This window comes from Schistocerca serialis, chromosome 4, assembly GCF_023864345.2.
Source record: "Schistocerca serialis cubense isolate TAMUIC-IGC-003099 chromosome 4, iqSchSeri2.2, whole genome shotgun sequence".
Lineage (NCBI taxonomy): Eukaryota > Metazoa > Arthropoda > Insecta > Orthoptera > Acrididae > Schistocerca > Schistocerca serialis.
In genome coordinates this window covers 319,073,491-319,086,512 of record NC_064641.1, presented here as the reverse complement: position 1 = coordinate 319,086,512, position 13,022 = coordinate 319,073,491, and the positions used below count along the sequence as shown (strand labels likewise).

The 13,022-nt window shown below is 40.4% G+C and overlaps 1 protein-coding gene across 1 annotated transcript in view; it reads left to right on the top strand.

Annotated features, from left to right (window-relative positions):
- Nucleotides 1–9,816, top strand: part of LOC126474038 (cytochrome c1, heme protein, mitochondrial) — a 39,240-nt gene extending 29,424 nt beyond the window's left edge. Inside the window, exons 6-8 of the mRNA XM_050101447.1 lie at nucleotides 2,255–2,383; nucleotides 2,475–2,594; nucleotides 9,248–9,816. Of these exons, the coding sequence (XP_049957404.1) occupies nucleotides 2,255–2,383; nucleotides 2,475–2,594; nucleotides 9,248–9,358 (360 nt within the window). The 3' untranslated portion in view covers nucleotides 9,359–9,816. The remainder of the gene's footprint in view (nucleotides 1–2,254; nucleotides 2,384–2,474; nucleotides 2,595–9,247) is intronic.
- The last annotated feature ends 3,206 nt before the right edge of the window (nucleotides 9,817–13,022 follow it).

The window sequence follows — 13,022 nt, the reverse complement described above, 5'->3', positions numbered from 1 at the left end:
ATTCTCCACAACTGCTACAACTTGAGACAGCAGCCTGAGAATTGCTGACTGCGTCCAAAAATGTCACCAGCCATGTGCAAACTGTGGTCAGCTCCTCCTGCATCTGCACACAGCACGCATACATCCTATTCATCCTAGTACTACTAATTTAAGATCTAACTATAAAAGTACACACAGAAAGCTAGATACGTAATTTGCTACTCTCCTGACGTGTCATGTATGAAAGCTAGAGCCTGACTCTTACTGGAGGTAACTCAGCAAACCATCTTGATTACTGTTGGCATGTCGACATGTGAGCAGTTCGTATGAGGTAAGCCGTCCCCTCATTACTCCCAATTGTAGCAGGAATCAAATACACTCAGGTTAGACCTTTCTTAAAAGTAATTCCAGGATGACTAGCTGCTGTAGCAAGGTGCTGTAATTAGGTTTCCTCTACTACATGTGTACATGTTGCCGCTCCTTTGTAATGCATTATTCGAGTTCATAGAGATCTTTGCCCACAGCAAGGATCTAAATTAAAAATGTTGAACATGATTCTGGTAATCCGACGATGTACTCTGCTAAACTCTGTAAGAAACTCCTGGTACCTGCTGTCCTCTTCTTGTGTTCATTGACACAGTTAGGGAAGAGTTACCTTGTTCCTCAAAAGATAAGGTCGCTATCAAAATAACTACAGGGCAGGGACCTTTCCTGTAAGTAAAAAAAAGAAGGGGTAAATTATTTAATAATTTTAGTTGCATGGGGATTAATTTCACTTGTGCAATATCGTCATCTGCTGTTACTAGCCACCTGATTGATTCGGTTCCTCCCCCCACCCCCACCCCCCTCCCATCCCCTCTGTACTGCATGTGCTGGCCATCTGAGCTAATAATCATATGGTGGCTTCTTTTTTTCTCCAAAGGTCTCTTTAATTTTCCCGTAGGTGGCCTCTACCTTTCTTATAGTTGTACATGCTTCCACAGTCTCACATATGTCTCACTCATTTTTTTAGACATTTATGTTCCCTTTTTGTCTGCTTCATTTCCTGTATGTTTGTATTTTCTCCTTTTGTCAGTTAAATGCTATATAACCTGTTAACAAAGGATTTCTACTAGGTCTTGGCTTCTTGCCTTTCTGAGAATCTGCTACCTTTCATTACTCAAAGCTACCCATTTGTCTTCTGTAGTATTCACTTCCCCCCATTTTAATTGATCGTCACTTAGTGCTTCTTTTGAAACTCAGGAACCGTCAGTTATTTTTTTTCTTTACTCAGGTTGCATTTCTTTTATTTCCTAACTATTTGCATTTTTTTTTTCAGTTTGTCTGCAGTTGCAGTGCCTGTGGACATGTTTTTCAGTATAAAAGCTGGTTTCAAACTCATCATATTACCATTATATAATCTGCACGAAACCTTCAAGTGTTCCCAGGTCTCACCTGCCTGCCCCTTTTAAATGATTATAAACAAATCAAAAAACTACCATCTACTATATGTGTGCAAGTGGCTTAGTGTCTCAGTAAGTGCCAGCCTCCTATCCAGAGGTCTCAGGTTTGACCCCTAGTCAGTCCTTCAATTTTCACCTTAGTCTTCAACCTGTGACTGTGTTTGTTAATGTGAAAAAGATAGAATTTTACAATGGTTTGAAGTCGACATTAAACTGTGGGTTCTGCTATAACTGGCTGGGTCAATCAGTTCAGAAGATATGTGAAGGCAACAGTCTTACCATTGTAATGCCACCTGCTTTGTACAAGTGTGGATTGATTTTCAAGTAAGAATGTGAAATATTAACGAAGAAAGGGCATATCATGATGATAACAAGAGAATGGCAAAAACTGTATATAAATGTAGGCTTTAGATCTGATGAATTATGATTATTAAGGTCTCTTGCTGTGTGATAAATTTCAGTCTCAAAAAACACATTTTTTTTTTAATCATGTTTCTAAAGCATCAGGCTCAGAAGTCAGTATCAGTAAGCAGCTAGCTAGGTGACACAAAACTGTATTCTTGTTAAATTTTAATGCAAAGAAATGGTTCGTATAATATCAAGAACAATAATTGGACTTCGAAAGACATGGCTTGAGGCTTGACTTACAGATAGTAAAATGCATAAACAACTGTGCATTTGAAGCTATTGTTATAGAGAGACATAACTGAGAAGTAGTGTGTGTGTGTGTGTGTGTGTGTGTGTGTGTGTGTGTGTGTGTGTGTTCAGAAGAGATTGACCATGTTGTAACACAGATTTATATTTCATCTTAACATTTGAATTTCCTTTTCCAGGACTATGTGTTTTCTCTACTAACGGGCTATTGCGATCCACCTGCCGGTGTAGTTCTCAGGGAAGGCCAGTATTACAACCCATACTTTCCTGGTGGAGCTATAAGTATGGCACAAGCTCTCTACAATGAGGTATGTTCTGTGAACATGCTTGTAACTATTTGTATATAAGCTACCTCATTTACAGGGATGGCCAGTGATACCTTTTTTGTTTTTTATGTAGGTCATAGAGTATTCAGACGGAACTCCAGCAACAGCCAGCCAGCTTGCGAAAGATGTTAGCACGTTCTTGAAATGGGCTGCGGAACCAGAACACGATGAAAGGAAACAGATGCTTATAAAGGTTAGCCTGAAAAATTGATTTTTGTTTTGTTTGTGTCACATTCTTTGTGCCGTTTGTATATACTCACATGAAAACAAGTTTTGCATCACCCCAGTTCCCAAAACTCCTGAAGATAGACATTGAATGTGGATATTGTATCACAGAGACAGTCCCTCTGACTGTTTAGAGATGTCACTAAACCCGCCCACAGATGTCAACAACCATGCGTGAGCAGTGCCTATTAGATGGAGGGAACCTGACAGCCGATTCATTCCAGTCACTCCATCTGGAAGGAGGTACACGGCTCATGTTGTTTGTTGTTCAACCATGCCTAGACGGTCAGTACTGCGGTTCCATCGCGTCAGCATTGTTACTTTGTGCCAGGAAGGGCTCTGAACAAGGGAAGTGTCCAGGCGTCTTGGAGTGAACCAAAGTGATGTTCAGTCGCGGAGGAGATAGAGAGATACAGGAACTGTCGATGACAAGCCTCATTCAGCCCACCCAAAGGTTACTACTGCAGTGGATGATCGCTGCCTACAAATTATGGCTCGGAGGAACCCTGACAGCAACGCCACCATGTTGAATAATGCTTTTCGTGCAGCCACAGGACGTCATGTTACAACTTGAACTGTGCGCAGTAGGGTGCATGATGCACATCTTCACTCCCAACGTCCATGGCAAAGTCCATTTTTGCAACCACAACACCATGCAGCGCGGTACAGATGGGTCTAACAACATGCCGAATGGACTGCTCAGGATTGGCATCACGTTCTCTTCACCGATGAGTGTCGTATATACCTTCAACCAGACAATCGTCGGAGATGTGATTGGGGGCAACCCGGTCAGGCCGAACACCTTAGACACAGTGTCCAGTGAGTGCAGCAGGGTGGAGGTTCCCTGCTGTTTTGGGATGGCATTATGTGGGACTGATGTACCCTGATGGTGGTCATGGAAGGTGCCGTAATGGTTGTACAATACGTGAATGCCAGCCTCTGGCCAATAGTGCAACCATATCAGCAGCGTATTGACAAGGCTTCATGGGCGACAATTCACGCCCCCCATCGTGCACATCTTGTGAATGACTTCCTTCCGGATAACGACTAGAGTGGCCAGCATGTTCTCCAGACGTGAACCCTATTGAAACATACCTGGGATAGATTGAAAAGGGCTGTTTATGGATGACGTGACCCACTAGCCATTGTGAGGAATATATGCTGAATTGCCTTTGAGGAGTGGGACAATCTGGATCAACAGTGCCTTGATGAACTTGTTGATAGTATGCCACGACGAATACAGGCATGCATCAATGCAAGAGGACGTGCTACAGGGTAGTAGGGGTACTGGTGTGTACAGCAATTTGGACCACCAGCTCTGAAGGTCTCGGTGTAGGGTGGTACAACATGCAATGTGTGGTTTTCATGAGCAATAAAAAGGGCGGAAATGATGTTTATGTTGATCTCTATTCCAATTATTTGTACAGTTTCCGGAACCCTCGGAACCGAGGTGATGCTAAACTTTCTTTGATGTGTGTAGTTTCAAAGGTAATAATGATACATTCATTTTTGAGACAAACAAATCTTTGACATTAGTTAGTGTGTGTGTGTTTTTTTTAATTACTGTTGGCACCAACGTCTCTTCAACCCCACCTAATGGATTTTGGTAAGAAGTTTTCTTTGTCTAGATTGGTGAATGGAAATATTTCAGTTTTGCTGTACAGGGCATCTCAGCATTGTTTTTTAAAGTTTTAATTGTACATACAATGTTATATCATTGTTAAAACAAGTACTTGTTTGAGCCTTTCAGATAAAGATTTTGTGCGTCATGTGACGGGCAAGTCTAGTAAGTGCCACCCTGAGCCATGTAATGTTCCATTCAGTGAGTGGGGATTTCTCTGTGTCCTTGCATACTGTCTCAACACAATCCCTGGGCCAGATGTTATCCATTCCCAAATGCTTAAACATCTATCAGTAGATTAACGGTGACACATCCTTGCCATCTTTAACTGCATCTGGAGCAATGGTGAATTCCCATGGCAGTGGCAAGAAAGTGTCATTGTTCCAGTGCTAAAATCTGGTAAGATCCCACTGGATGTGGATAGCTATCATCCTACTAGCCTCACCAATGTTCAATGTAAGCTGCTCGAACATGTGGTGAGCTGGTGGTTGTCTAGGGTCCTTGAGTCTCCGAGCCTTCTGGTTGCACCACCACTGACAACTTGGTATACCTGGAGTCTGCCATCCAAAAGGCCTTTTCCCACCATCACCTTATTGCACTTTTTCTGGACCTGACGTAAGCCTGTGACACCACTTGGCAACATCACTTCCTTGCTACATTATGTGAGTGGGACCTCTGGGTCCGCTGCCATTTTTTATAACAAACTTTTTGGCACTCCACACCTTTGGAGGTTGAGTCAGTGCTTCACACAGTTCCCTCCATATCCAGGAGTGAGGTCCTGCAAGGCTCTGTACTGAATGCCCCACTATTTTTAGTGGCCATTAATGGTCTCGCAGCAGCTAAAGGGTCCTCAGTATCAACCTTTTCGTATGCTAATGACTTTTGCATTTCCTTTTTCTCATCTACTATTGGTGTGGCTGAACATCAACTGCAAGAAGCCATATGAAAGGTGCAGTCATGGGCTCTCGCCTATGGCTTTCAGTTTATAGCTGTCAAGACATGATTCATGCACATCCACAAAATTATCTTGATGACTATCTGCTTAATGTAGTGGACTCGTATCACTTTCCAGGACAGGTTTTCGATGCCTGCTTAGTTTGGTTTGCCCATCTTCATCAAGATTTTTTAACACCTGAGTCACACCAACTGTGGTTTAGATCGCCGTACACTGTTGTAGCTGTACAAAGCTCTTGTACAGTCCCATCTTGACTATGGAGGCCTGTTGTATGGGTCTGCATTGCCCTCAGAATTGCAGATGCTGGACCCTATACACCACTGTATAGTTAGACTTGCGAGGGGAGCTTTCTGTACGAGCCCAGTGAACAGTCTACTCATGGAGGTTGGAGTTTCTCCATCGCAACTCAGGTGACAACAGCTGCTCGCCAGTTACACCGCGCATATTCATGGCTCGCCTAAACATACAAATTATTGTCTTCGTTTCCATGACACAGTGCTCCATCTCCCGCAACAGTAGCCCAGATTGGAAATTGTAATTGCAGTTGATGTCCGGTCCCTTCTCACTGAACTCTAGTCTCTCTCTCTCTCTCTCTCTCTCTCTCTCTCTCTCTCTCTCTCTCTCTCTCTCTCTCTCTCCACGACCACTCTTGAGTCCACTCATGTACACCTCCGTGGGGCTTACCTTGACCACAGCTTTGTGTAGACTTACCACAAGTCCCAGAAGACTCAGTTCATCCTGCAGCCCAAACTGGCATTTTCCCTCTTCCTGATGTGTCCCAGGATTCAGAGGTAGTTTACACTGATGGCTTAATGGTTGTGTTCATGCTGTACAGCGCTCCTTGCCAGATGGCTCTAGTGTTTTCACTGCAGAGCTGATAGCCCATCTCTCAGGGACTTGAGCGTATCCGTTCCTGCACCGGGAAGTCCGTCCTCATTTGTAGCAATTCCTTGAGCGCCTTACAAGCTCTCAACCAGTGCTATCCTCGCCATCATCTGGTAATGGACATCTAAGAGTATATTTACATCCTTGAACAAAGTGGATGGTAAATGGTCTTCTTGTGGACCCTGGGGCACATAGGAATCCAAGGAAATGAACTTGACCGACAAGCTAACCAAAGAGGCTAACCATAAACAGTCTGTATTACACTGAAAAATTTTTGGGCTCTGGTATACAGAATAACACTATCTGATTTTGCTGAACAAGGTATGTATGATAAAGGAGGTGACTGATGTGTGGTGGTCCTCCATGTGATCCACTCCCAATGACTCCGTAGTCTTTTGTCAGCTCCCCATCAGCCATACTTGGCTGGTTCATGTTCACGTCTTACGTTGCAAGGACCCATCTCAGTGTCACTATGGTTCACACTTGACAGTCTTCCACATCTTATTAGACTGTCCAAATTCAGCTACCCCGACACACTTTCAACGTTCCTGACACATTACCTGCAGTGTTAGGTGACAGTGCCTCAATGGCTGATCTAGTTCTAAGTTTTATTTGAGAGGTTTTTTTTTCCACTCCATTGAAGGTGCTGTCTCTTTTTGACTTGGTGTTCGTCTTTTCACCAGCTGTTTTTCTCTTGCCTTGTGCATTTTGGCTGGAATTTTAGTGTGTTGCAGAGTGGCTGGCTCATCCTTTTTCATTCTTGTCATCAGCCGCCAAGGCCATCTCCTATATTATTTTTAATACCTTTTACTGCTGTATTATTTTTAATACCTTTGACCGCTGTTTTCCCTTTTCATTGATGTTTTCAGTTTTTTCTTGATACTTTCATTTCTTACTTCAATGTGGTTAGACACAGTTTTACATGTTTTGCTCCTTCCCTGGATTTGAAACGATAGGTTTCTTTTGGGGTACGGTTTTAATCTGAGACGTGTGTGACTAACGAAAACGGGGCTGATAACCACACAGTTTAGTCCCTTTAACCTCCAAACCAACCATGCAACCAGCAGGCAAAATTTAAAGCTAATATTGAAATTTCAGAGAATGTATCTAACCATATAAGAAAATATTTCATTGTAATGCTAGTGATTAAGTCGTATGGGATTAACCAGCTACATGTTTCATTATTTTTATTGTGTAGCATACAGAAATGCACTAAGAAATGGAGAAAACATTGACACCAGGAACATTTCACCATGCATCGTGGTCACTTTTGTTCTTGAACTGCTAGCAATGTTTCTTTCATGTAAATTATTGCATATAAAAGGGTCATAGGGAAAGTATAGAACATTTTTTGACATGTGACTGTGTTCCACCAACCAACCAATCACTGATGTTGGTATTCATTCGCTGAATTTTGGCAGCAGCTAAGATTCAATACATTGCTGAATGCTTAGCTGTACAACTTTAAAACGTGTGACAAAATTTACAATCGCACGAAGTATAAGGTGCACAGTCTTACTCGCATATTAAACTCTGAAAAAGTCTGACCCATTGAAAGTTGAAGACAAATAACTGAGTTCTATGGTAATGTGATGAACAAAGCACCAGTATGGGGGTGGTGTATCATGTTTAATGGCAGACAGGAGAATGTTCATGACGAAGATTGCTTGGGGACGATTCTCAGTGGTGACTGATGGACTCGCACCAAGTGTTGAAACAAAACTCCAAGAAGATAGGCGCTTCACAAATAGTGGAATGGGCTCATCCTTTCCGGACATTTCAAGAACTGTGTTGTACAAGATTGTTAGTGCAGATATGAGCTATAAAAAGTGAGTGGCAGGTGGGTTTCTCAAATTCTGTCAGATTAACGCAAAACCAAATGAATGAATGGCAGCTGCACTGACATTTCTCAGTCACTGTGAAAAGGATGGTGATGAAATTTTTAATCACATTGTTGTCACTGGCGATGAGACTTGCGTATCACATTTCATAGGAGAACCAAAGCACCTATTGATGGAATGACGTCATTCGCAGTTCCCAACAAAACCAAAACAAGTGAAACCAATTTTGAGCACCAAAAATATTATGGCTATGGTGACCACATGCCTAGAGGTGAGACCATAAATGCAGCGACCTACTGTGAGATACTTCAACAATTTCGCAGAATGCTATCCACTGGAGCCATCCTCCTTCACGATAATGCATGCAACAGGATTGGCACAGCTTAGCATTTTCAGTGAGAAATGTTTCAGCATCCACCATGTAGTCCAGACTCAGCTCAAAGTGATCATCGCATATTCCCCAAATTGTAAGATTTTTTGAGTGGACAACACTACAAACGTGAACTTACAGAAGCCTTTAATCAGTGTTTCAACAAATTGGTAGAAACTGAAGTGCAGAAGGCTAAGTGGTACGACAGGTGCCTAAATTTGAATAGTGACGACACAGAAAAGTAGCTTGGGTATAAAATTGTAAATGAAATAAGAATTTCAGTAGGGAAAAAGTTCTTTATTTCCTGAATGACCCTCGTAATTATAAAATCATTCAGTTTTACTGGTAATAGACATTTTATACATGAGGTGACATTTTAGATTTGTGCATAAACATTAATTACTTCAACAAATCAAAACTGTTCATGGCTCGAACTCGGAACTGTTCCCACATTTGCTCTTCCAGTTGGGAAAACACCACAGACTGTAATAAATAATCGTAGCATTGGAGGTTTGAGTCACCTGTGAGGTTTGCTGGGCTGTCTCATTTGAAAGCGCACTGTCTGTGAAATGCCGAAGTCTGGACCAAAGTCTGTCTCCACAGTTGAAGTTTTGTTTTGTAAATATTCATCTTTACATACTCCACCAACAGCAATCATTCTCAAATATAATTTTTATCATTTTAAATTCTCTTGTATATGAGCAGTGTAAGTGATGCTGACAGTGCATTAACTTCTATGTTGTGTGTTCTTGTACAAAATTAGCAATTTGTTTTTTATCTGTTTGTCATGTATGATAGAAAAACTAAGAAGTTGAGGATAATTGTTGTTTTCAGTGTGTAGTGCCAGAATTAGGTTATGCTATTTTGGATTTAGGAAGTTTATAATTTCAGACTTGCATAGAATTATGCTTATCCTTAACACATTATGTTGTTACTTTTATTTTTTCAGGTGCTGTTCATTTTCCCTATGTTACTTGGCGTTGTCTATTACATCAAGAGGCACAAGTGGTCACTTCTTAAGAGCAGGAAGATGGCATTCAGGCCCCCAACACAAAAATGATTGGAAAAATAGGAAAATTTTCAGAAGATTTGTAGTTTGAAGATCATTAATGAACTTTAATCAAATTCTATTGGTAGCAGATTTATTGGTGATAAAATATTCAGGCAAAACAAGAAATAAATTGTGATTCAGTATTCCCAAATCAATAAGCAGATTTTAAGTGGTCACATAACATTACTGCAAACCCAGTGAAGCAGCTTAAACCCTGAATTAATTTTTGCCTTTTGAAGGCAGCAGATAACACAGTTTTATACACTGCAAAGTTAATGTGAAAATGAAGGACTTCATTAAATGTGAAGCGTCAGTTTCCTTCAGTGTATTTTGTTATTTATTCACTGAAATGCTTACAGTTAGCAGGTCTTACCACAGCATCAGACTTCACACATGCATCATGTGGCATTAAAAGATTGTGGTGTATGTACAAATATTTATAATAAAGATCTGCTACTGTAAATGGATAGTTTGTTGCTTCTTCTGTACATTGCATGTTTTCTGTACGTTGTATATTTTCGGGTTCAGTCAAGTTGGATTGCTTGAGAAATGTGAAAGCTGTTATGACACTTTAAAAATATATTATTGGTGTATACTGGATGTATTTATATCACTTTCATCTGTTGATAAACTGCACAATAAGAACCTAATTTAGCTGTGATGAGAAGTACATTGAATTGTTACCAGAACTCTAACTGGGGAAAACTTAAGTGGTCCAGTCCTGCATAATGGACGTGAAACAACATGCAATCAGTCTGTATTCATGAATATCAATAGAGGATTTCTTTCCAAATATTGGTACAGCAAGAGGGTGAAACAAATCTTTTTGAGTACTTTGTGACTGGTAACAATGTAATACTCTGTTTTGTCAGTGTTACATGTTGTGTTGTTTGTATTCCAAATTTTGTGCCCCTTGCATTGGGGAAACTACTTCTTTGTCTTCACATGATTTAAAGTAGCAGTTCAACCATGAATGTTATTTCTGATGTCATTGTTAGTGTTATTGGTGTGACTATTCTTTAGGCGTATATTAAGCTGAGGAGTCATTCACGATATTATTCCTGTTATTGGAGGTAACAATGCAGTTTAATGTATGGCTGCAACATGCAAGACATGGCAGCCATATTTTTGTGTGCTGCACTATAATGCCACTTGATGTATACTATGACCTCACTCAGACTTTCTCACTTTGTTTTCTTTTTTCCCTGAGCTTGGGTGCACTCTGGAAGAGTTCAAATAAATATCCCAAATATACTCCAATCTACATTCATATACAGTGTGCAAAAAAACTATGAATACAAATGAAACATTTCTATCATTCATTTTCATTGTGCGTGTCTGTGACTCAGTGCCTCCTCTGTGTAGTGAGTGGTAATCTATCCTTTCCCAATTGTTCCTATGAATATAAACTTTGAGTGTGTAGAAGAGAGAGAAAAAATGCTATTATGTGACAAAAATTTCTTTGGTGCCCTGTTTCCTTACTGGATGTTCTTAAAAGTTTCGGTTCTTAAAAGTTTCGATGCTAGGGATATTCAGACATAATGTTCAGACTACCATGTTACAAATGATTTTTATAGATGTTGCTGAAAATGCCATCTGTTTACGTTAACGCACAAATGGCATCTGTGTGCTACGGATTTTCCGCCAAAAACAGGCAGGTGTTTCTAAAGTAATGGCTGCAGCTTCAGCCAAATGAGAAACAAACTCATCTGTAGTCTCTCTCTGTGTCATATGCCAAAGACTTCATCTCCCCCACAGAAGAAATGTGTAGGAGTGATGTCATGAGAACACTGTGGCCACAGTACTGGCCCACATCTCACAGACCAACAATTTGAGGAAAACATGGTCTAAATGTTTTCTGATACAAACAGCAAACTGTGGTGGAGCCCCATCACACTGGAATCATAATCGTTGCCTGACCGCTAGCCAGACATTCGCCAATATTTATGGTACAGCTTTCCGGAGAAATGTAGAAATTTCCTCCACCAGCATGTTAGGCAGAAGATACATCTCAGTTAGATGTGGATGAACAAAATCCGACCAAAAATTTACTGTAAATTTCTGTTGACAGTGGAACAGACAAGTTGTATTTAAACTCCATGACATGGGTGTTGAGGCTGTTGACAATTCCTTCTCATATGAAGGCAGCCTATTCAGTAAGCAAAACACCCCTTTGGAAGTAAGGATGTTTAAAATTTTGTGTTGATGTTATTGGGAGATTTCCACTGGGTAGTGGTAGTCCTTAGATTATAAGTCTTTTACGTGCATGTCTTTCTGATATGGACATTTCACACATTGGCATTGGAAGTATTTAGTTCCTTGGCTATAGCTAATGTGCTGACGCTGATTGAGTGTTTGAAATGTGACATGATTTTGGTAACCTTCTTTCTGGAAATGGTTGTGCATACCGGCACCTTGCTGTTGAAGTGTTACATTCTGCTCTTCTATTAGAAACATGAGCATAACTTGCTGGGAGTGTACTCAACCATCAAGAACATGTAAGCATCAAAACAGCAGAATGGACATCTTTGTATAGGTTAGTGGCCATAATAGTGTGTGTGCGCCTGCCCCCCCCCCCCCCCCCCCCCCCACACACACACACACACACACACACACACACACACACACACACACACGCACTCTCTCTCTCTCTCTCTCTCTCTCTCTCTCTCTCTCTCTCTCTCTCTCTCTCTCCATGTTAGTTTTTGTGTCTCACTTTATTTTTTCTTATTCTGAGTGTTGCCATCATCAGATCTGTCAAATAGAGTAAAATGTAGTAATATACTTGATTAGTACGTACCAAATACTTTGAAACATCTGTACAGTGTATGTTGTCAGATAATTCATAACTGTTAAGAGATACTGGTGGTGACAGTCACCAGTAAGAAGGTTATTGTTCAGCCATGGTCAGATGGCACTCGAGGCACCATAACAGTGCACGCTTTTTAACTGATGAAAACTGGAGACATGAAGAAAATATAAATTAGATAAAAAATTTACTTACCATTTTTGTTAATACAGCAATGAATCATTAAAATGATAAGTCTGTTTGTATTAATACGTGTACATCTATATGGCTCTAATGGGATTTTAACAAACATTACATAACATAAGATTTGTTCCACATATGACAGCTTGCATTAAAATTTGTCTTCAAATGCAAGGCTGCATAACAAATAAAGAACATCTATTGATCCATTGTGGATGCAGGGCAGTGCCTGTTCAAATATTTAACAAGGAAAATGGCCAAACAGTCGTGCAATTTGAGAAGGTTTTATTTTCACAACCAGTTTTGGCACGTTAGTATGCGATCTTCAGGCCCCCTATGCATCTCGCATACAGACATTCAAATGTGTAGATATTGGCGTACTGTAGATATTATCTGGATGTCATGAATTTGTGTTTCATGTGCTTCCTTTGAAGACTTGATAACAACTGGCCAATTTCTTACTCATCCATTCATTTGGATTGTCCACAGCATGACCTTTTTACTAGTTTCATCATTTCAGCACAGTAAGACATAAATTTCTGAAAATACTGTCCACCCTTAGATTATATTTATAAAAGGTATGACTTGACAAATGGATAATTATTCATGTAGGAAAAATGCTTAAAATAAGGTGTGAATTACAGCAATTACTAAATTACAATTAAATTATAAAAAGTATCTTAG